This window comes from Sprattus sprattus (assembly GCF_963457725.1).
Source record: "Sprattus sprattus genome assembly, chromosome: 3".
Classification (NCBI taxonomy): domain Eukaryota; kingdom Metazoa; phylum Chordata; class Actinopteri; order Clupeiformes; family Clupeidae; genus Sprattus; species Sprattus sprattus.
Genome location: NC_137922.1, coordinates 31,616,069 through 31,638,453, shown reverse-complemented (window position 1 = coordinate 31,638,453; position 22,385 = coordinate 31,616,069). Strand labels below are relative to the sequence as shown.

At 44.1% G+C, this 22,385-nt stretch overlaps 1 protein-coding gene across 7 annotated transcripts in view; it reads right to left on the bottom strand.

Moving 5' to 3' along the window:
• dock1 (dedicator of cytokinesis 1) overlaps positions 1 to 22,385 on the bottom strand; it is a 219,349-nt gene that overhangs the window by 27,272 nt on the left and 169,692 nt on the right. For 5 of the 7 annotated variants that reach the window (XR_013968570.1, XM_080834740.1, XM_080834742.1 and 2 more), the window contains 10 exons: positions 22,185 to 22,243; positions 21,378 to 21,526; positions 19,025 to 19,110; positions 18,356 to 18,512; positions 16,338 to 16,378; positions 15,217 to 15,307; positions 10,485 to 10,604; positions 7,649 to 7,738; positions 7,051 to 7,155; positions 904 to 1,045 (listed from right to left, as the gene is read on the bottom strand). Coding sequence is in view for 6 of the 7 variants with exons in the window: in XM_080834740.1 (XP_080690866.1) it covers positions 904 to 1,045; positions 7,051 to 7,155; positions 7,649 to 7,738; positions 10,485 to 10,604; positions 15,217 to 15,307; positions 16,338 to 16,378; positions 18,356 to 18,512; positions 19,025 to 19,110; positions 21,378 to 21,526; positions 22,185 to 22,243 (1,040 nt within the window). In the remaining variant the exon portion in view is untranslated. The remainder of the gene's footprint in view (positions 1 to 903; positions 1,046 to 7,050; positions 7,156 to 7,648; positions 7,739 to 10,484; positions 10,605 to 15,216; positions 15,308 to 16,337; positions 16,379 to 18,355; positions 18,513 to 19,024; positions 19,111 to 21,377; positions 21,527 to 22,184; positions 22,244 to 22,385) is intronic. The other 2 variants (XM_080834744.1, XM_080834745.1) reach the window with 1 other exon arrangement.

Here is a 22,385-nt window from a genome sequence, read left to right as displayed (position 1 = left end):
TGATTTTAGACTCTGAGTTGCAAACTCAAATGATTCAATAGTCGAAATGCATCGATAATCGTTTTATCGGTTTCGAATTGATAATTAATCGATAATTGCATTTCAACATAAAATTCAATTCAATTCAATTCAATTCAATTCAATTTTATTTGTATAGCGCCATAACAATACAATTGCCTCTCGGCGCTTAACAGAGCCCAGAGCCTGAAAATGGATGTGTAAAAAAAACGATTATCAATTCTAAACTGATAAAACGATTATCAATCCATTTCGACTTTTAAAACATTCGAGTTTGCTACTCAGAGTCTTTGCTACACTTCCTACTTTGTGTTTGATAATTAAAGAAAATCAACAGATGAATTACCTTCTCTATTTTTTAGTATAGAAAAAGCTTTTCCTTGTCACAATTTTGACTTTCTATGAACAATCCAATAATCGATGCAGCTTGCATTTCAACATAAAATGGATGTGTAAAAAAAAAAATTACAAAATCGATTATGAACTTTTCTGAGAAAGAATCGAGACAAATCGAATAATCAATTCCCCCCCCCCACCCCTAATACACATATAATACAATTGTGCCTCTCATATTATCTGTTTAGAAATGATGGTGCAGTAGGTATTTTCAGTAGCTTATGTGACAACAGGCTTACTGAATTAGAATGGAGTAGATCTTAACCCATGCCCTGACCCTTCACCTCACCTTGATCTATTTACACTCACACACTTTAAATGCAGCAAGTACAAGGGATTGGTAACCATCAGCTACACATCTGAATCAAATTATTCATCATGCTTTAGATTTACATAAATAAGAACCAACAGCAGCTTATGACCATGAATATCAATGACATGGCGTGTTGTGTGTGTGCGGAGGGTGTGATGAGCATCAGATGAGGATACATTGACCAGGCGAGTTCCTGATCTCATCTCCAGGTGGATTAGTGGTCTTCATTTTGTCAGCATTGGGGAACTGTGTGAGCAGTCGCGCCTCAAAGTCCTCCCTCCGCTCGTACTCCTTGCCTCGGTACATGAACATCTTATTCTGGGGAAGGGAAAACAAGGCATAAAGTACTACGTAAAATGAGTGGTACACATTTGAAATAAAAACACATTTAGAAGTCGCACATCTTACTTCCCTCGGATATTAATATCAGCCTAAAGTAGTACGAGGAGGCAACACAGTGAGCAAGAGAACTCCATTTGGGCCAAAGCACTGTTAATGAAGCGTTTACATAGGAGTAATAACACAGTAATAACAACCCTTCAGTACACCAATCCCTTTCCCCTCCAGAGACCATTTTAGCCTTGTTCAATATCAGCATGCCCTGAGGCATATAAGCAGAAAGTATACTGTGTATATAAATGTATAAATATAAATGATGATGTAAAAAAAATGGAATGGCTGAGGCCATTTGGAATTCAATTTAAATACTGAATTTTAATGGGTGTTGCTGGCACTTCTGAGGGGGGTTAAAATGCATTATCATAATCTGCATATCAAGGGGGCTGGCACCGCGGTGACTGTGCACCGCTCCTGGCACTGCTGCTTGTTCTCACCAGCAGGAGGCCGGGTCGCTGTGGGCCTGGCAGAGAGACCAGTGTTTTAAATAAATTGGCCCATTGAGCGCGCTCCAGAAAAATAAATGCGTGGCACTTGTTAGCGGAGGCTAGAGAATCATGTGGACTGGCGGAGGCCTGGCAGAGGCCCGGTCCAGGCACGATTCGGGGGCTGATGGCTGAATCATTTCCATCAACACTCCATCGGCGCGGTGCCGGGGAGGAGAATGGGTACTTATCGCCTCGTTCACAGCACTTAGCTAATTGTTGCGTGAACTGCGGGGCATCTGCTGAGAGTGGCCGCCCAGAGCAGGGTGCTTATGAGTACATTTAAGGAGATTTGGGAAACAAGGAGCGTTCCTATCCTAACCTTGTCAAAGGCAATATCCAGACTTCCTACATCTATTCATGCCTTCTCCAAAACCTACTTCATTTCCTCTCTATTACCTCTCAAAGGCACAACAACACTATGTCTGAAAAGGAATGCAATTAGAGGATGGATGGAAAAACACCTACACATGAATACAATAGCTCCTTAAAACAGAAGGTACCAATAGCTGCTTAAACCACAATGCAATAACTTTTCCAAACTATCTATCGCGTGTACTATAAGCCATGATATATCCAGTAGTCCACACACATTTGTGCACATTTCACCAGATGCAATGGTGCAGATAATACTAACAGCTATTGGAGGTCTTCTGCACACCCAAAAACCGCCACTTTGTTATATGATGAGTAACAGGTTACATTTATCTGTGAAAAAGACAGATTGTAACTTTGGATACGGCTGAACTGAACTATCCTTGGGGATATTGGAAAGACCCAGTAGTGGACAACACATGTGCTCCATTATGACTGTCACAGGCAGGCTACATAAACCTGAAAAAGAACCATTCCATGTCCTGACCAAAAAGCCTGCAGATTCTAGCACTCATGGGCATGTTTAAAGAATGATCAGCTGCATCAGTACATCCACTCTGAGGAGCTTCAGTCTTCTGTCCATTATGTAAGGCCATTCACTGTCCAACGTTGAGACGAATATGAAGCCAATCAGCCCTTTTGATTGACTTTTTCTTTTACTGAATTTTCATCTCAATGTTGTGCAGTAACCCACTAAGCCTTTAATGGGTGGATTTCAAAGTAAAGAATGTATTGCTGTATATTCATTGGTTGTGGTGTTTTCTTAAAGCCCATTCTGCCTGAAAAACACGCAGAGAGGCTGAAATGTGTAAAAATGTTGTTTTGCACAATCCACACAGTGGTTTCCTGATCAGGGAGGACTGACTTCCCTTCCTCTCAGTGTTACTCCTTTCAACTCTACAGGGCAGGGGAAACAAGACGGATCCACATTTGTGCTAAGCACCTATTTCAAGCGTCAACTTCCTTCCTGGAGAGAGCTGTTGTTGTTGTTTTTGTTTCTGCAGCAGCTAAACAAGACAAGCAGAACAGAATGGTGCTCTCAACACAGCCAGCCAAATGTATGTGTAGTTTTAACAGCTTTATGCCGCACCTTCAATAGAGTTAGTAAAAAACTCACAACTTTCTGACATTTTATCACATAGAGGATGGTAAAAAACCCAATTTGAATATAGCCATTAACAACTATCCCAAACATTACACTTTCTACATTTGACAAGAACAGAAATACTCAATGCCCAGGAAATGTCTGTGCTGTACAGCAGCCAGTCTATTGCTGGTTAGGAAATAAAGGTGTGTTATAACACACTTGTGTGGAACACAAATTAAATCAAATACAGCATCACCTTTGGATGTGCACTGTGCACCCGTCTAGTCTATAATTTCAGCCTATCTCTATTTGAAACCCTGGAGGGCACGACGCTGGCAGATTAAGAGCCACAGTTTGGTATTTAATATAATATACTATTTAAAATATCCTGCTGTTTGCCTACATTAGCAAGTAATACATCATAAGCATCTGCATTAAGCCCCATTGCACAAAATCAATTCTCAGAGGGGGGGAAACAAGTGCCTTTATCAGAGCTATTGATTTCTAAATACGATTTACTATTATCCCTGACAAGGGGGCGATAACCGCACACACACAACTAGCAGTATGAGAGCACAAATAAAACCACTTCTCAGTGCATTTATCTAAATTTCGAAAGTGGAAATGAAGTTGGCGTCGGACTGCCCAGGCAAAGATGTATGCAGAGGATATATAATTATGCAATTTATCACCGGCAAAAAGCATTTATGACGAGGCCCTCTTAATTTAGAGACGCTGATCAAATAATAGGACGAGGCTGAAGAGCGGTTTTGTTTTGCCCGTGTAATCCTTCCTACTATTAATGACTCTATTGCCTGTAAGGGGGGTCACTGAAAATCCTGGCCTGTATTATTTAGCCACTGGCGTCCTGTTTGGTAATTAGTTGCAAGAGCGCGTGCTTGGGGATTATTCAGCCTTAGTATCTCTTTATTACCTGAGGTTGGTAAGTGTGGTGAGGCTTCATTATAGATAACTCAATCCGGTGTTAACCCATTTCAACACCTCAGCATCTGTGAAGCCTCTAGAGCATACAGGCCAGACTACTTCTCATGATGGGGAAGTTTCATGAAGTGCTGAAAGTGCTGAAGTGCTCAAAGTGGGCGCATGTCACGCCGCTACTCATTGAGCTCCACTGGCTGCCTGTAGCTGCTCGCATGAAGTTCAAGTCACTTTTGCTTGCTTACAGAGTGATTGCTGGTTCTGCTCCCACCTACCTAAATGCTCTTGTAAGGGCAAATGTTACACCCAGGATGCTGCTTTCGTCTAGTGAGCGTCGTTTGGCACTTCCGTCTGTGCAAGCACGGTAATCAAGACTATTCTCATTTGTTGTTCCACGTTGGTGGAACGAACTGCCTAGCACCACCAGAGCAGGGGTGTCCCTCTCTACCTTTAAGAAGCTTTTGAAGACCCAACTCTTCAGAGAGCACCTCCCCTCCTAACTGGCACTTCAACTAGTGCTTAACTTGCACTTACAGCAGTTATATTCCTGTACTTCTTTTTTTCCTTCTATTTCTTATGTAAAGTAGTACTTATTGTTACACTAGGGCTCTATTGCTCGTAGCTTGACTGTTCTCTCCCTTGTACGCCGCTTTGGACAAAAACATCTGCTAAATGACTAAATGTAAATGAAATTTCATAATACAGAGAATAAATAAGTAGCTACACAGGGCCATCCTCACACACACACACCCTCGCACACACCCAGACCCACATACATACTCTGGAGCAGCAACTAAGCTGACCCTTATCGGAGCTCACTTATTTACTTGACTGTGCCGGAGAAGGCCATTCATCTCCTCCAAATCTTTACCACAGGTGAGCAGCTCCACCTCCACCGGCCGGGGGAAAGAGGCAGTGGGTGGAGAGATAGCAGGGATAAGCCACCATCCATTAATCCATTGTTGCAGGGGGTTCCAAAATACAAACCACATTTGGAAAGATTTCCGTGGACTGCCGGGGGTGTGGAGTCTTCATCTCCACAGCAACTCTGCCGTAGACCACCCCCGCCAGGTGCCATGGCAACACATCCAGACACTCACAGGGGATAGGCCACCCAGAAGACTTGTGCTCTGTTAGCTTTGTCCCCTTTGAAGTCTAGCTAACGCTAAGGAATAGAGGCAGACTGATATGCATTTAGAAGCTGTAACTCTGGGGCCATCTCTAATCATAAACTATTTTATTAATATCCATGAAGATTATCAGAAGTGTCAGTGGCTGATGGATAGATTTAGGATAGAACTGCATGTGAATGAGGCTTTGCAAACTTCCCCAGGCAGCACAGAGGAGGAGTGTGTATGCATGTGAAAAGTCCAGCACTATCAGATAACAGACAGCACTATAACATACCACAGATAGGCTGGTGAGCCCATCAGCCAACAGTCACCATTACATGGTTGGTTCATATGTTCTTGTAGTATCTTAATTAATAATAATAATGAATACTACTATAACTACAGTAACATTTTGGCTGTTCTGACATTTAAACAGTAGAAGAAGAACGCTGCCAGAGGCCTACTGTACAAACAGGAATAACATGCAAAGCCAAATTCTACCACACCTGTCAAAAACGTAGAAATTAGAAATAAATGAAAATTAGGTGTAGTGAAAACTAAAAAGTAAAAGGTAAAGTGTCACTGGGTCTCTTTCACTCTTTAGTAAACAGTTTTGACACATGAACTGAACTCCTGAAATGTTCTAGACATTACCCAAAGGGGCTGAATGGGAGGAACGCAAATGTCCAGTTACAGTTTTTCTAAATTAACCTTTAATCAATTTCCACACCACTTAGTAGTAGTAGTCAGCTACGGGTTGTAACTCATTGTAGCTAGCTTAAAAAAACAGCCTTCCCATTTGGACTAGTCTGGGTGATTAGTTCTGCAGCCTGGTGACCACAAGCTATGAGCCTCAATGGTTTCCTCTCACCCAAGTATGGCGTATTTCCATCCAGTAGGTGAGAATGCTTTTGAAACTGTTGTGTGCTACAAGGAAAGAGCAACTCCAGACCTGATTCTCTGGACACTGTCTGGAATTTAAATGTGAAAAGGGTGCATGCAGAGAGGGGAGGAGGGAGTGTTTGGTCCCTTATAACGTTAGAAAGGCTTGAAACTCTTGAAAGGCCCATTCCTACTTCATACAACAATTTTTAAATGCTAGTAGCGTTGGCACCACAACCGCATAGCATTTAGTTTGACATGATACGATGATGTAACGATTATAACATGGGGGCAGTCAATACATGGTTTTGCTTTTTAAAATGACATAAAAAAGTGTCATGCGGTTGGTATACGCCGGCATTTATAGTTTGGAAATTACGGTATTGGGCAAATGACAATTGATTTTTTAACAGGAGACTGGTCATCAGCAAAGAGAGTCCATTAGCTCACAAGTGCCCGCAAAAAAAAAGATTGGTAACACAGCACAGACCAACAGCATTTATGTATCTATAAACCCCTTGGCTCTTCTGATGGCTTGCATTTCTATAAAAGCCTGCAGGTCATCCCTGGCTAATGCATGGGCAACAAATTAAACCATCACACCACCAGAGGCTACAGCCAGCCGCCTTTAACCTGGCCCCATTGATTAAACATCATTTATGTATTTGTTTCCTTCCTGCGATGCTCACACCTCCACTTGAGCCAAATGCCTGCCTCTTTCAGTGAAGGGCACCCTTCCAGGCTGCCAGAGTACTGTAGCGAGACGGCTGTTTGAGATTCTCAGATAATTTCTTCTTTTTTTGGAGCACAGGTGAGGAGGGGAAAGAAAGAGTATTAAGAGAATGAAGTGTCCCTGCACAATGTTTGCCTTCTGCTTCCCAGCAGAGTAGGGCAAGGCAAGGGGAAACCACACTCAGATATTGACGTGTAGGGCAAGAGAGGATTGAGGGCACGGGCCGCCCTGAAGATTGTTACTGAGTTGCTCTTCTATGGGTGAATTGACCTCTGTGGTTCTCAGCAGGAGCAGCAGTGACAGGTTTCACTTACCCTGAGAAATGAGGGGAAACCCTGGCCATGGTAGCCCACAGCAAAGTAGTCAGGCTTCGGTCGGATCACCTTGACTATATTCTCGTAGAACTGAGCTTGCTTGCGCTGCGGAGAAAAAAACAAACGTGCATCTATAATGAAAGTGTGTGGTGGTCGCATCCCAGGTTTGGAATGCCATGTTATGTTGGTGTACAAACTTAAGTTGAAACGATAAGCTTGAGTCGAGGGGCAGCTTCACTGAGGAAAAATGGTGATGACTTCCACTTCATGTGATTTTTGTAATTCAAACTTGACTAGTGATGTATGGAAAACAGAAAAAACGTAAAGCCTAGAGAAGAGGATTAGTCCTATCCTCCTCCTTGAGAGCAGAGGCATTCTTGAGCTTTCAATCTCCTTTAGCACAGAACTGACTAATTAAAATAATTGATTGGATCCAGGAGTAGGATTGGGCAGCCCCCACTCTCCATATTTGCTTCACATTCATGCAATGAGAACAATAGTGACACTATGACAGTTTCCCCCTTTTTTCAACATCACATTTTCTTTAATTTCCACCTCACACAGTTTGACTTCAAAGAACAGAATTAAATGCACTTACCAACAACGCACTGAGCTGCTCAAAGTCAAACATTTCATTTTCGTACTGCTCAGAGAGCTCCTTCCCCAGGATGATGGCCTCCTCCCACATCTGAAACGCCACAGACAACATCAGTATGACAAGCCTCAGATGCACTGGAAAGCACTGCTTTTCCCCAGCTTTACTGTTCTGGCTAAAAACTCACAAAAAAGCTCTTCAAATGAGTTTTTTTTTAACCAGTATCAGGCACAAAAGCCCTGCGACTCAAAGCTACACGAAGCAAACATTTCACATAATCCCAGGTGGCGACACCCTTTTTCTTTTAATGACCTGAAAGAAAGAGTGGTGCTTCAGGGAAGAAGACAAATGTATGATCAGTGCAGTGAAACAGGAGACACCTCAGCAGAGAGAGGCCAGGCATCAGTCACCATGGGAGACAAGCTCCCGAGAACAGCCACCACACACTTCAGCTGACCAGGCAGAACGCCCTCCAATGACTTACATATGACAAGGAACCCAGCGGCTTTAATGGCACCCAATGGCAGGGGGGCGTTTGCCGCCTCAGAGATTAATTTAAAGTGAGGCATTTGAATTACACCTTATGCTTAACACTGCTCTGTTACACTGACAGTTGCATTTCAGTACAAGTGATTGAGTCACTTGCCGATTCAATGCCTCATATTCTAAGTGCAATTCATATGTGCCATTTAAGGTCGGTTTAGAAGAGGACAAATGGCTGGCTGAGAGAATGGCCTCTAGGGTAGGCACTAGTGGACTGAGCTGAAGAAGGCTGCAGTTCTGGCTCAGCTGTGGGGTGAAGTCTCGAGAGTGTGTGTGTGTGGGGGGGGGGGGGGGGGGGGGGGGCACTGTTTGCCATCTGCACTCCTCCCCCAAGGCTGAGGGCTACTGAAGAGGGAAGCTTTCCAAACATTGACCAAACGCTGGCCGAGTGGCCGCTGTTTGAAGCATCCACAGCCTTTTTTAAGGTGCCGTGAGTGAATAGTTTTCCTATTTTCTACACCAATGCAGAATGAAAGACAAGCGAAGAGATATGCAGACACAAATGGATAAACAAAGATAAAAGGAGACTCATAGCACAACCAAAAGAAAGACGGAGAAAGAAATAAAGACACAGGCAAACACAGAAAGTCAATAAAGGAAGAACTAAGATAGTGATCAGAAGGCAAGATAATACCACCCTGGACTTGTAATCTCTTTTGAAGTGCTGTCCTTGACATGAGTAATAAGTGACTGCTCCTCAACAGAGCAGGGTCGCAACTAACGACTATGTTGATAATCAATTAATCTGTTGAAAAATAAATCCTGTTTAATTTAGATATTTCAAGATTCAAGGTTTATGCACTAACTTTACTTTTTTATTAACTGGATGTTATAAACAAATCATAGGACATTTTATTTAATACATTAATACTATAACTGATGCATTTATTAAAAGGAATTTAAAAACAACAACATTGTTTTCAGAGAGTTCTGTTTGGTTTAGTGCAACATTTAATGGAGTTCTCAGTATCACATTCACTTATGTCCCAGCATGACAACATAAACGTGTTCGTGAACGTGCACACAACTACACTGCTGCTGAATAAAATCCTAGGGGAAACACTGTTGACACTTTGATGTTAATCATAGGGTATAATAAAACAAATTGTATAACCAAATTTCAAGTCATTGCTATACTTGCGCTATAGAAAATTGATGATTGAAAGAGAGTAATAGCATAATGGCAAGATTTACATTCATCATCTGTGACAACACTAGAGTCGTTTGTACCTGCGTTACCATCGTCTGTAACGCACAAGTCCCATGGTCATCTGTGGCCCTCGCTTTTTGCCCCTTTATGGTGAGTAAGCATACTGAATCTCCATACTGTGTCTCCAACTTAGCCCTTGCAATTGACGACCCTTCTAGCAGAAGCCAGGGTTTGATTAAATTTAAATTAAATTACATTTAAATGTTTTCGATCATGCTGATATTACCCCCCCGCTATCTCATTACAGCTAAGTGATGAACTCCAGCTAATCCATAGATCTGCTAAGTGAGCTAATGAGCTAGTTAATGGGTGCAACAATGTGGTTAGTGACGTCACTAACTAATAGACTATTACAGTTTGGTTGGCAACTGTATTTTTATAGTTCATTTTAGTCAAATACGTTGATTAATTGTTGCAGCCCTACAACAGAGTGGGTCATCTGCAGCCTTGTCGCAGCCCTCTGCTGTCTCCTGACCTGCCAACCACAGGGACCCAAAGGCTTTAGAGAGAGGCTGGAAGCCTGCCGCACAGTCCCACACCTCCCCACCTCTCCCCACAGCCAGCTTTTTGCCATTCAGGTCAGCTGCATAACCCCTTTAAGGGGGCAACAGAATCAAGAGATCATTTGCATTGCCTGTTCTGTACAAGGTGAAGAGGATGGGCATTAGAAGAAAAAAAAAACTGCTGCTCAGCATTTCTGTCCTCTCATCAGCCATCTCCTGCCAGCCAGGATTAAAGGGCCTCCACTGTGGCTGTCATAGCAGCCCTCCAACGTGCCTGTTTTGAAATGCACTCAACTCGCACCAGCCTGACAGGTGGGCATTACTTTGCTCAATCAAAGCTTTGCCCAGATCAGTTATATCAAAATCCTTCCTAGCCCAGATCATTGGGAACAGATTGGGTAAACTAAACCTTGCCCAACATACAGGGACAAATCGTGCCCACCTTTTCTAGAGAAACTAGGGGAAATATTGTAGTTGGACCCTGAGTTGTAAAGAGTGCATTACACATTCTGAGTATAGTCAGCATGTACCCCTCTCTTTATGATATGCTCAATGACTGAAGATCAGCCGCTGGAAGCCTCACCTTGCCCTTGTCAAAGTAGTTGATGGTCTCCTGGTAGAGCTGGTCTTTGAGCTGGCCCTGTGTGGTGGCCTGGTAGCCCTCCCTCTGGGTGAGATGGGCAGCGCAGGGATCCTCGGACCACTACAAAGAGTAAACATCACAGAGAATAAACATTAAACAGAGCACAATCAACAAACAAACAAACAACAGTAAATAGCAGGGGACTGCATTATCACCCTAAGCATTGAATGACAGCTCCTTCACTACATACACGCATGCCTTATGTTCTCAAGCATCTTTTATTAACACTTAGTTAACATATACTCAAGTGAAGAAAAAACACACACACACACGCACATAGAGAAACAAAAACACACACACCCCACACACACACACACACACACACACACACACACACACAACCACACACACACACACACACACAACGAGATGATTTCTGTTGAGCAGGGCACAAATGCCCCCTCTGGAGAGCACTGTTACTAGCTGAGAATATTGGCAGCATCTCCAGCGAAGGCGAGGTGAGGCGGCGAGGCAGCGAGGCATTACTCATGCAAGAGCAACAAGCTGGCATCAGATAACATTGATTTATGCAGGGCTGCTTCCTCATATTCATTACAGATTCTGTTTGATTCCGTAAACACCGGAGAATAAAGGGAGAACAACTGAAAAGATTAGAAAAGGCTGCTGCACTGTGGCGCTGTCAGTTGGTCCTCCATGCCCTGCTGAAGCCCTAATGAGTCACCCCATTGGCTAGACACACCTAGCTGACCGTCAGACGGCAAAGCTCATTGGCCGGACACACCTAGCTGAGCCTCAGAGGGCAAGGCCCATTGGCTCCAGCCTCAGGCCCAACACCACTGCTGTCAGAACATTACCCCACAAGAGCGTAATAAGCACTCTCTGTTGTTAAGTGCCACAGTAGGGGTGAGCTTCCCTGGGACTGAGGATCACGTGCAAGAAAGAGACATCTTGGCAACAACAGAGAAGAACATTCCTGCTTGACGATGCACGAGTTGGAAGGCAATTAGTGCTTGACTGACTTTTCAGTGCTTACGTCATACAGTCGCTCTTAGACTTCCGTAATCCCCACATCCATCAGGAAAGAGTGCACAGGGGGTTTAAGATGCAGCGGAGGCATGGTAGATCTGTGAGTGTTGCTATGGAGGACGGCTTAGTGCCTCAGCCACTTTCATTATCAATAAGCTAATTGAGAACCATTAAGGGAAAACAAACAAAGCATGAGCACAAACTAGTGCAACAGCTTTACTCAAAGCTATGCCAATGCACACAATCACACATCCTCTCTCTCTCTCTCTCTCTCTCTCTCTCTCTCTCTCTCTCTTTCTTTCTCTCCCTCCCTCTCCCTCTCCCTCTCTCTCTCTCTCTCTCTCTCTCTCTCTCACTTAGAGCGTCATCTGTCAAGGCAGAGTCTGTGAAAAAATCCTACGTACGCAAAAAAGTTCACGGTAATTCTAAAGTATAATCAACTCTTGTCTCTTTTTTTGGAACGAAATTTATGCTGAATGCTGCACCTCTATGCCAGATTCCTGGCATTAAAAACTGAAAAGGGTAAACAAATATAATGACACTTTCTCCTTCACTAAGGATGTGAGTTACACAGCATTACTGAAAAAGGAGAGAGGGAGAAAGAGCGAGAAGCATATTTCTTGAGTGTTCAGAAAATGGCAAATTTGAAAAAAAAAAAGATTCCATTAAAGACTTTGACGGATGTCAGAGAACCCCTGGCAGAGAATGAAGACATGAAGAATGATTGCCCAACATTCTTCATAAAGGAGGGGAGGGAGCAGCTGCGTTTGGACTACAGTATAGGCATGGAATCTCATCAACTCAAGACATTGGGGAAGGGTTGGAACTTGAGTCCTAAATAAAGGCCTATATGAATAGCAAGTCTGTCTCCACAATGTAATAACCAGAGCTGCATTTCCGCTAGAAAATGGGAATATGATTGCGCCGCAGCTGTTGCATAAAGTCACCTATGCAATTACGTGGATGCCAACTCGTCACCCTACCCAAGAAAGGTCTGACTCTCACACCACCTGCTTGAAGTGCAACACATTGGGCATAATGGGCCTAACGCTTTGGTTGTTGTTCATACTGGATTTTTGTAGATCACTTTGGACAAAAACATCCACTAAATAGCATAACCATTTTCATCCCTTTCTCGACAGCACAGCAGATATTAGTTCAATAATACATGCATTTCCCAACAGAACAGGGTTTCTGTATCTAGACTCTACCAAGGATATCCACTTCATTATGTGATCATCTTATATTATGCAGTGGTTCTTTATCTAGCCACTAATAAGGATATCCACTTCATTTTGTGATCATCTTATATTATGCAGTGGTTCTTTATCTAGCCACTAATAAGGATATCCACTTCATTTTGTGATCATCTTATTTTATGCAGGGTTTGTTGCTATTTCTACTAATTTCTAAACATCCAGGCAAAACTGCTCACCCTAGAACATTTCTGTGATGAGCGGTATTTGAGGCCATAGTTTAAGACATCCTTAGTGACATTATCACCATTTCTATCAAATACAAATCACAAAAAAATGCACTGAACAATTAGATACACAAAATAATTATTACAGGACTATCAGAAAAACTATTCATATAGGTTTATCAGCATTCGGATTGTCTTTCATTTGTGAATGGCTTTTTGTCACAATTTGTTTTTACAATAAAAGGATTAATAGTAACATCCTTGATATTTTTATACAAAGTATTTGTAAAATGGTTCTTAGTACTTTCTCCAAAAACATTTGAAGCTTTTTCTCCTTTCGAGTTAAATATTGTTTTAAAGTTCCAACCCAAATGTTCTATGGTATTTTGTGGAGAAGAAAAATATCAGGATTGACAAAGCTGTGTAGGTACAGCAGAGGTTTAAAATCTGAGAATGAAATTTACAGATTACACATTTTGGCTCCTAAATGTTTTTTGTCTGCCGCCCTGCAAAGACCACAAATACATAGCAACATGCTAGATACACACACACACCGAACAACAAGCACACTCTCCCAGCAGAAACACCACACACACAGAACAACAGGCACACTTTCCCAGCAGACACACCACACACCCACACACACACACACACACACAAAACAACAAGCCCACTCTCCCAGCAGAAACACCACACACACACACAGAACAACAAGCACACTCTCCCAGCAGAAACACCACACACACACACACAGACCAACAAGCACACTCTCCCAGCAGAAACACCACACACACACACACACACACACACCACACACACACAGAACAACATACACACTCTCCCAGCAGACACACCAGACACACCACACACCACACACACACACACACACACACACACACACACACACACACACACACACACACACACACACACACACACACAGAACAACATACACACTCTCTACATGCACCTCGGCAAGGCGAGTTTTGCGTCACAGCTCTGAACAGTTCGCTGATTGGTGCGGTTGTAGGGTGAAGCCTGGAAACGATGTTAGGCGGGCCTGGGCCAGACTACGTATGAGCTTGAAATCAAATCAGGCGGAAATACGTAGGATGGTGTCACCAGGCTAGAGAAACACCACACACACACACAGAACAACAAGCCCACTTTCCCAGCAGAGAACACCACACACACACACACACACAAACACACACACACACACACACACACACACACACACACACAGCACTAGAACTTCTGGGCCTCACTTCAGTACCCTGGTATCACTGGGAATGTGGCCTTCTACTTCCAAAGCTCACAACTTCCCTGTCAACCTGCTTAAGGTGGATCAAATTGCACAGATCATTAGCATTGCCTGCCCTGTACAAAGGCAGAGAAAACCCAGCTGCTCAGCAACTCTGCTCCTCTCATCAGCTATCAGACAGGATTAAACAGGCCCAGGATGCACTACTGCTACCGGCCCATTTGCCTTTGTATGCATCGAACCGCTTAGCATCAGGACTTCAGCAGAGAGTGAGGGAGAGAGAAGAGAGGGAGGGAGGGAGAGAGAGAGAGAGAGAGAGAGAGAGAGAGAGAGAGAGAGAGAGAGAGCCAGACTCTGTCCATCTCACTTGATAAACGCTTCTATTTGCACATCACTGCCCTATCTCTTCTGTTTGCTGCCGCTGCCACCACAGAGCCTTCTGGAGCGTTCCGCAGCGCAACACCCATAATCCTTATTTCAACTTGCTTTAAAATAAATAAATTAATACATCCAAAGGGGTGTCTGTGATCCAATTTTCTGATTCAATTCATCCGCCTGTCAGGGCAATTTTATATGTGTAGCAGGTGACGATTTGAAAGAAAAATATCAGCAGGCGAGGAGGAGACTGTGGGGCAAGACAAGACGAGACGAGACAAGCTTTAGGAAGGTGGCAACGTTATCATACATAATGCGTATGTGTGAGACTGCAACGGAATCACACTTTTGGCAAGAAATATCTGCATGATAATATGCTGCTTTTGGCAGAGGTGTAACCCTTCCATCGTAGGAGAGATATCGCTTCACACACACTCACACGCACACACACACACACACACACACTGTATGAACACACACACAAATACTTATACTTGCAATGAACTCAAGGACAAGCTTGGATTGCAGATAGGAGACAGAGAGAATGGGATGGGAAGAGGGGGAAAAGTTGGTCGGTGGCTGGGAGAAAGAGATAGAGTGAGAGAAAGAGAGAGAAAATATACCTTAAGTAGCTTGGCATGTAGCAGCAGTGTGTATGCGGCCTCAGTGTAGTTGTCACACTCTTTGTGGAGGTCACACAGCTTGTACAGGTACCTAAGGACAGACCAGAAAAACACTATTATCCAAAAACCTGAATCTGAGCTTCAAGCAACTCATCCAATGACACTTTCCAGTGTATGTCACCTTCAGCTGCTATTCCCCCTCATCTCTGCAGTTTATTTAATGAGCCCTACTTAGCTGACTAAAGCTAGTGGGTTTTTGATGGGTACAGGCAGAACAACTGATCAAAGACACAGCACTCAAAAGACCCCATATATTTGACTGTTAAATCAGAGCACAATTTACATGCTTCGTCCCTGGAGTCTAATGAAGTTGAAATTAGAGGTAAAACAAGATTAACAAATAGAACGAAAAGGCCCAGGAAGCCATAAATCCCTTCAAACAGTCTTCTATGGATTTGCATTTTTATTGCAAACACTGGAAACATAAAAGCTGCCCAAATGAGATCTTATTGTTCGGTAAAGATCTCGTCTGATATGCCTGATAGGAGAGGGCAATGGGAACAGAGAGAGCTGGTCTCATCCTCCCCACCAACACTGCCCTCCATAGTACATTGAGTTCCACCCGCACAGGCATAATACACCCAGCCCTGTGCAAACACACTCTTCACATCTCCAGCTAATAATACTGGCTGACCTACAGAAACACATTTCAGCTGAGACGGCACCTTGCGTCTACAAAGACATCCAATATATGAATGTTAAATGGCAGGGATATGAGATAGATGGGTGAACAAAAGCTTCTTACCCGATGTACGTCTTTTCTCTCTCAATATCTTTGTAAAGGTTCTCACTTTATGCACATCTTTCATCTCTCAATCTTTTTGTAAAGGTTCTCACTTTATGCACATCTTTTATCTCTCAATCTCTTTGTAAAGGTTCTTACCTGATGTACATCTTTTCTCTCTCAATCTCTTTGTAAAAGTTCATACCTGATGCACATCTTTTCTCTCTAAATCACTTTGTGAAAGTTCTTAAATGATGCACATCTTTCCTCTCTCAATCTCTTTGTAAAGGTCTGACCTGGTCCACACCTCTCTCAATCTCTTTGTAAAGGTTCTTACCTGATGTACATTTCTTCTCTCTCAATCTCCTTGTAAAAGTTCTGCAGGAAGAGAAGAAAACAGCCTTTAATAGACATGCTGGGTTGGTACATTGTGATAATCTTGCAAAACTGCTGGAACATAATGCACATCATACAGTTGCCATATAGACACGTCTATAAGAGACAACCAACAAGGTGGGTGGGTTTAAGCAACAGTATTGTCAGTTGGCAGGAGCTTTCAAATCTGTTTATACCAAAGTAAAGGGTGCCATTTGCAGACTCTGATACAATCAGAGATGCAATAGTATTTACATCTCACTTCTGAGAGGCGTGAAGTGAAGCTTCAAATTCTTTGTGTAGTTTAGCACTTGCTTTCCTGGAGAATTTGAGTGACAAATGTGCTGTATATGGCACTATGTTTATAGTATGGTAACACACACAGACAAGAGCAATTTGAAAAACTATAAGCAAATGTGTGTATGCCTGAATGTAACTGCCACATGTTACACCATGGCACTGCCAGACCAAAGTATAAAATGTATCCTGTGCCCAAAACCTGTGCCTGATGTGAAATTAGCATGACCATACCATCATAGTTAGAAATAGGGGTGGGCAATGTGATGGAATGTGATACTCTATCCACTATCTTGGATCTCCTTCACGAGAGATTGTGTAATTTTAGATCATCCTACTCGTGTTTCCAAACTTGACATAACTTTGAACTCCAATAGCAATGTGGATCCATGCTATGTCAACAACCCCTGTAGAATGATGTAGCCTTACCTACAGTTATGCTGACTGGACAACTTCAAGATGTAATGCAAGATCAAACATACTGTACTGGTGGTTGACATTTGAGATAATACTTCAAAACTTTAAGCCATTTTATGATCATGGTATTTATTGTATGCGGCTGAGTATGAATTTGTTGAGGATATAAAAGACAGTAAAACCCAGATGTGTACTGTGGAAACAGAGAAATCCATTGGCAGTTTCTAGACTGTTTTAAGTGTAAAGAACATTTTAAAAATAGGGAACATAGATCACAATTCAGACCATGATTGTAATAAAAAATATTGTGATACAAAATATTGTGATACCTCAGCCCTATTTAGAAACAAAGAAATGAAAGAGTCATATGTGCCAATCAACCGGCGGTTGTGTGCTAAAAGCTTATTTAGGGCTCATAAAAAGAGTTGATGTGGGGCTGAACAGGGGATTCACAGCTCAGTATCGGCCTGTTTCAAAGATATTGACATTTCATAGCGTCCCTGCTGAAATGTCAGTGTGTGCGCCGGGCCCTTCGGAGATGAACTCACGGTGTGATCACAGGTTAATAAATGCGGCGGAGACGAGCTGTCTACTCCGGTCTCCCTTTGTCTGATGGCGTGTAAAATGCTATTTGGAGTCCCTTATCGAGATCAACCTGGAATCAATTTTGTGCAAAGCGTGCTTGGGAGTGCTGTTATTGCGCTGGTCTTTATTGCTGGTGGGGTTTGCTTCAGAGCACAGACGCAGAGGCCCGATATAACTGATGGAGAGAGCCCTGGGTAATTCAGCTTTAATTTGGAGTCATTATTTATCTAGCATTTTCAAATGACTCAGTTTTACAGGTGGGCTGTATTCATGAGGCTGGTTCTGTGAGTTCAGGTGGTCCTAGAGGAAGTGCTTGTGTGCATTTTAGAGTCGTGAGTGTGTGCTTGTGTGCATTCTGGAGTCGTGAGTGTGTGCTTGTGTGGATTCTGTAGTCGTGAGTGTGTGCTTGTGTGCATTCTGTTGTTGCGAGTGTGTGCTTGTGTGCATTCTGGAGTCGAGAGTGTGTGCTTGTGTGGATTTTGTAGTTGTGAGTGTGTGCTTGTGTGCATCCTATAGTCGTGAGTGTGATGCGTGACGCTGTGGTGTGCAGCTTATTCATAATGCATTTAAGCTCTCTCTGTGCATGCATATGCTTATGAACATAGTGTGAACATATCTCTCTCTGCTAATTAGCTGAATACTAATGTGTTGCTGATGCGGTGTGCCTGAGTCATTCCTCACCAGGACGTTGACGGTGCAGCTCATGCGGTTCTCCTTGTTCTCGTCGTGCATGATGGTCCTGTAGTCCAGAAGCCGCTCCAGCAGACGTACCACCAGAGTCACAAAGTTCTCCCCGCTCTTGGCCAGGTATTTGTGCTTCCTGCAGTGCTCCAGCAAGCTGAGCAACACAACACCAGCAAAGTCGGTCAGGGCAGCCCAGAGAGGTCACACATCCAGAACACAAGATGCACTTACAGTTCTCCCACTGAATAATATGGAGAAATTCATCAATACTAAGAATTACAATATGTTATAATCATCACCACCACCGCCACCACCGCCACAACGTAATTTTCTGAAATTGATGTCAGAGGTAAAAAGGAAACATTGCTTAAAGCTAATTTGTGGCCGAACACATCAATTCTAGAGCCAACATCAACACAATAATGACTGCCACACACAGGCCATCAGCAACTTCAATTAGAAAAGTGAGCGGGAGCTGTAGGTATTGTGGTGGTGGGCCTGTGAGTGACGTGTGAGCCGAGGGAGAGCGTGGCGTGTGAAAGGGCCCTCTCCACATCATTAGCGCCTCTGATTGTGTGGAGAGTGTGGCGTTATTAGCGCTATCGGAGCAGCGCTGAGGATTTGGGGTTATGAATGTGGCGGCAGCGGCGGGTAATCAGCTCTCACATTTTCTGAAAGAGGACTTTGTACTGCTCGTCCCCTCGGCCGCCCTCCACCTCGTGGTCCAGCTTGGTGATGATCTCATTCTCAAACTGTAATTAGACAGAGCAGGCATAAATAATCAGAGGAGGGAATTTTTCATTTCATTAGCAGTGGCTCCCTCTCTCGTTCTCTGGCTTGCTCTCGGTCTTTCCCTCCCTGTCTCACTCTGGGGAGGGCACGTGACCCAGTGTCTGTCTGTCTCACCACTCCTAATCACACTTTTTCAGCCCCAGTGCTTTTCAGCTTGTATTAATCTGTTCATCAGCACAGGCAACCCTCATCTCCATCCGGATGGGATTGGCCATGGGTGAAGAGAGGAAGGGCACGGTGCAAAGCACATCTCACACACTCTCACTCTCTCTCTCTCTGACACTCGCTCGCTCACTCGCTCACTCTGACACTCGCTCGCTCACTCTGACACTCGCTCACTCACTCACTCGCTCACTCACCCACTCACTCTCTCACTCTCTCACTCTCTCACTCTCTCACTCTCTCACTCTCTCACTCTCTCACTCTCTCACTCTCTCACTCACACACACACTCACACACACACTAACACACACACTAACACACACACTCACACACACACTCACACACACTCACACACACACTCACACACCACCACCTTCTATCTTGGCAGTGGCTGCAACAGGCCAAGAGTTAAAGCACACATCCCCCGACAGTGATCCATGGGCCTAATATTGTCTATGTTTGTATAGGGCAGCTGCATAAAAAACAGTTTATTGTGCAAGCTTTGGTTGGTGTGAGTCACAGTTACCGTCTACATAGACAAAGCCATTGATTTATACAGTATAGGACACAACAGAGAGAACACAATAAGAGAAAGGAGTAGAGAAGGATGAGAGTATGTCAAAGACAGTGGCGTAGAGAGAGAGAGGAAGAGGGAGAGAGGGAGGGACAGAGGCACCTAGAGAGAGAACACAGAGAAGGCCTGAGCAGTAAAAAGGGGGTCAATCTAAAGTGAAATTGATCACATTTGGCAATGGGGAATAAGAGGGTTGCCTTCACTCTCAATGAGCTTGTGCCTGACAGACAACTGTACTGCCTTAGCCCGGCTCTGTTTCTGTCTCTCACTACCACTTTAACAGAGTACCCTACCATCTGGGGGGCTGGGGGTGAGAGAGAGAGAGAGAGAGATAGAGAGATGGAGAAAACTGGCAAGGTGTTTAAGGGAGAGCCACAGGCCAGGCATCTGATTGAACACGCATCCTGCAGTATAGCTTCCAGAGAGAAGTGCTAAGCTCAGCATCTTCAGCCTCATACCCCCACAGCCCCCCCCCCCCCCTCCTGCTCCATCCACTGCACTGCACTACAGCCAGAGGGAACGACCACAGGGCTGCGGTGGCGGCAAAACAGCTTTGTCAGAAATTGAAGACAAGGTTAACTTCCCTTGAAAGACTGTGTTTACAGTCCCTGTACACCGCATGTGTGAAAGCGCTGTGAAGCTAAAGTGCAAACTCAAGTTTCTTGCGCAGCCGTTGGCGACTGGTTAGGGTTTCAGGCCAGTAACCGTAGGGTGGCCGGTTCTATCCCCGACCAGTAGGAAAAATGTGGGCGGGGGAAGAGGTAGACCACTGCTCTCCCATGCCCACATCCACGGCTGAAGTGCCCTTGAGCAAGGCACCTTACCCTGATCACTGCTCCCCGGGTGCCGCCAATGGCAGCTCACTGCTCCGGGTTAGTGTGTAACCTCACTTCACTGTGTGTGTGTGTCACTTCACTGGATGGGTTCAATTCAGAGGTGAATTTCAGAGTGTGTGTGTCTACACCACCTCTGCCATAGAGAGGACTTTCACTTTCACTCTACACCCATTCTTCCTGCCTGGCCCATTGGCTCTCTCCCTTTCTGTCTCTGCTTTCTATCCCTCTCTCGGTTTGCCCTCTCATTCAGTGCACACACTTCAGAACATTTAGAGCTACCTTGACATGATTGGACTGTGGACATTGTTTCCACAGAAAGCTCTAAGCCTACATTATAGGCGATGGAAGAAGGTATGTGTTAGATTCACACCTCCACATTTCTGGCGAAATGTGCAATATGAAGAAAAATGTATTAATGAGCGTTATTTGATAAAGGAGTAGGGTTTCCTATAGACACCTACGAACATGTTCATACATATACTTATATTCGTACATGTGTGTGATAGAGTTTTCACCTAACAGTGTGTGATGAGAGTGTGTGTGAATGTGTGTGATGAGAGTGTGTGTCAATATGTGTGATGAGAGTGTGTGTGATGAGAATGTGTGTGATGGGAGTGTGTGTGTGTGTGTCTGTGTGTGTGTGTGTGTGGCCTACCATCTGGAAGCTGCGTGTGAAGTGGAACTCGCACTGCATCATGTCGAAGAAGATGGGGATGGTGGCCTTGCGCAGCTCGATCTCGGGCACCAGCGTCATCTCCAGGATCGGCCCCACCATCTCCGGGATGAACTTGATCTTGTGCGGACCTGCGTGGGGGCCAGGTGGGAGAGATCAAACAGCTCAACTGAGGGGCTCGTCAGGCGAGGGCAACCAAGGGCTGACAGGAGGCAAACACACTGTGCTTGCGGTGAGGGGGAGGCTAAGGAGTTAATTTTGGACATTCATGGGACGTTTTTTTGTGCTGCCACCCACACCAACGCAGGTGCAGTGAGAGCTATGATGCCTTTGAGTGGTGCCAATTAAGGCAAAGTATTCTTAATTAGCAGAGACTTGTTCAAGGCAGAGAAGGGACTAAAACAGACTTTCTATTTTTTCAACCCCGTGATTTTCCTGCCCAGGCTGGCATGACAGGCAGGCAGGCAGGCAGGCGCTCTGCTTTGTGATGCCACTGTCGTTCGACGCCCACCATAATACCAATTAACACCAGCGCCGCAACCTAGATTTAGCCCGTTCATTTTGAATCTGCTTGAAAGAGAAAAATCAGGTGAGAACACAGCAGACTGGATAAAAAAAAACACAAGTGTGTCTGCTGAGCAAGAGGGGGTTCTGCACGAGGCACCAATTGTCATTAAGCATCTGTGAAGGCGGGTAATGAAGAAGAAGTGGGGTACAGAAACAACACGGTAATGAGGAAACAAGGAAGGCGCTTCACAGATGGTTGATACACAGATAGGAAACACTCACCCAGGTTATACCACATGTCTCTTATCTCAAAGCCAATCTGCCTTCTCATGTCCTGATACCTGAGAGAGGTTGAAGGGAGAAAGAGAGAGGGAGGGAGACAAGAAGAGAAAAAAGACACGTAGAGAATCATACAATATACTGTGAAAAGCAAATAGAAAAGAGACCATTCAAAAGCCTCCAGACCCAAAGGATGTATATCGC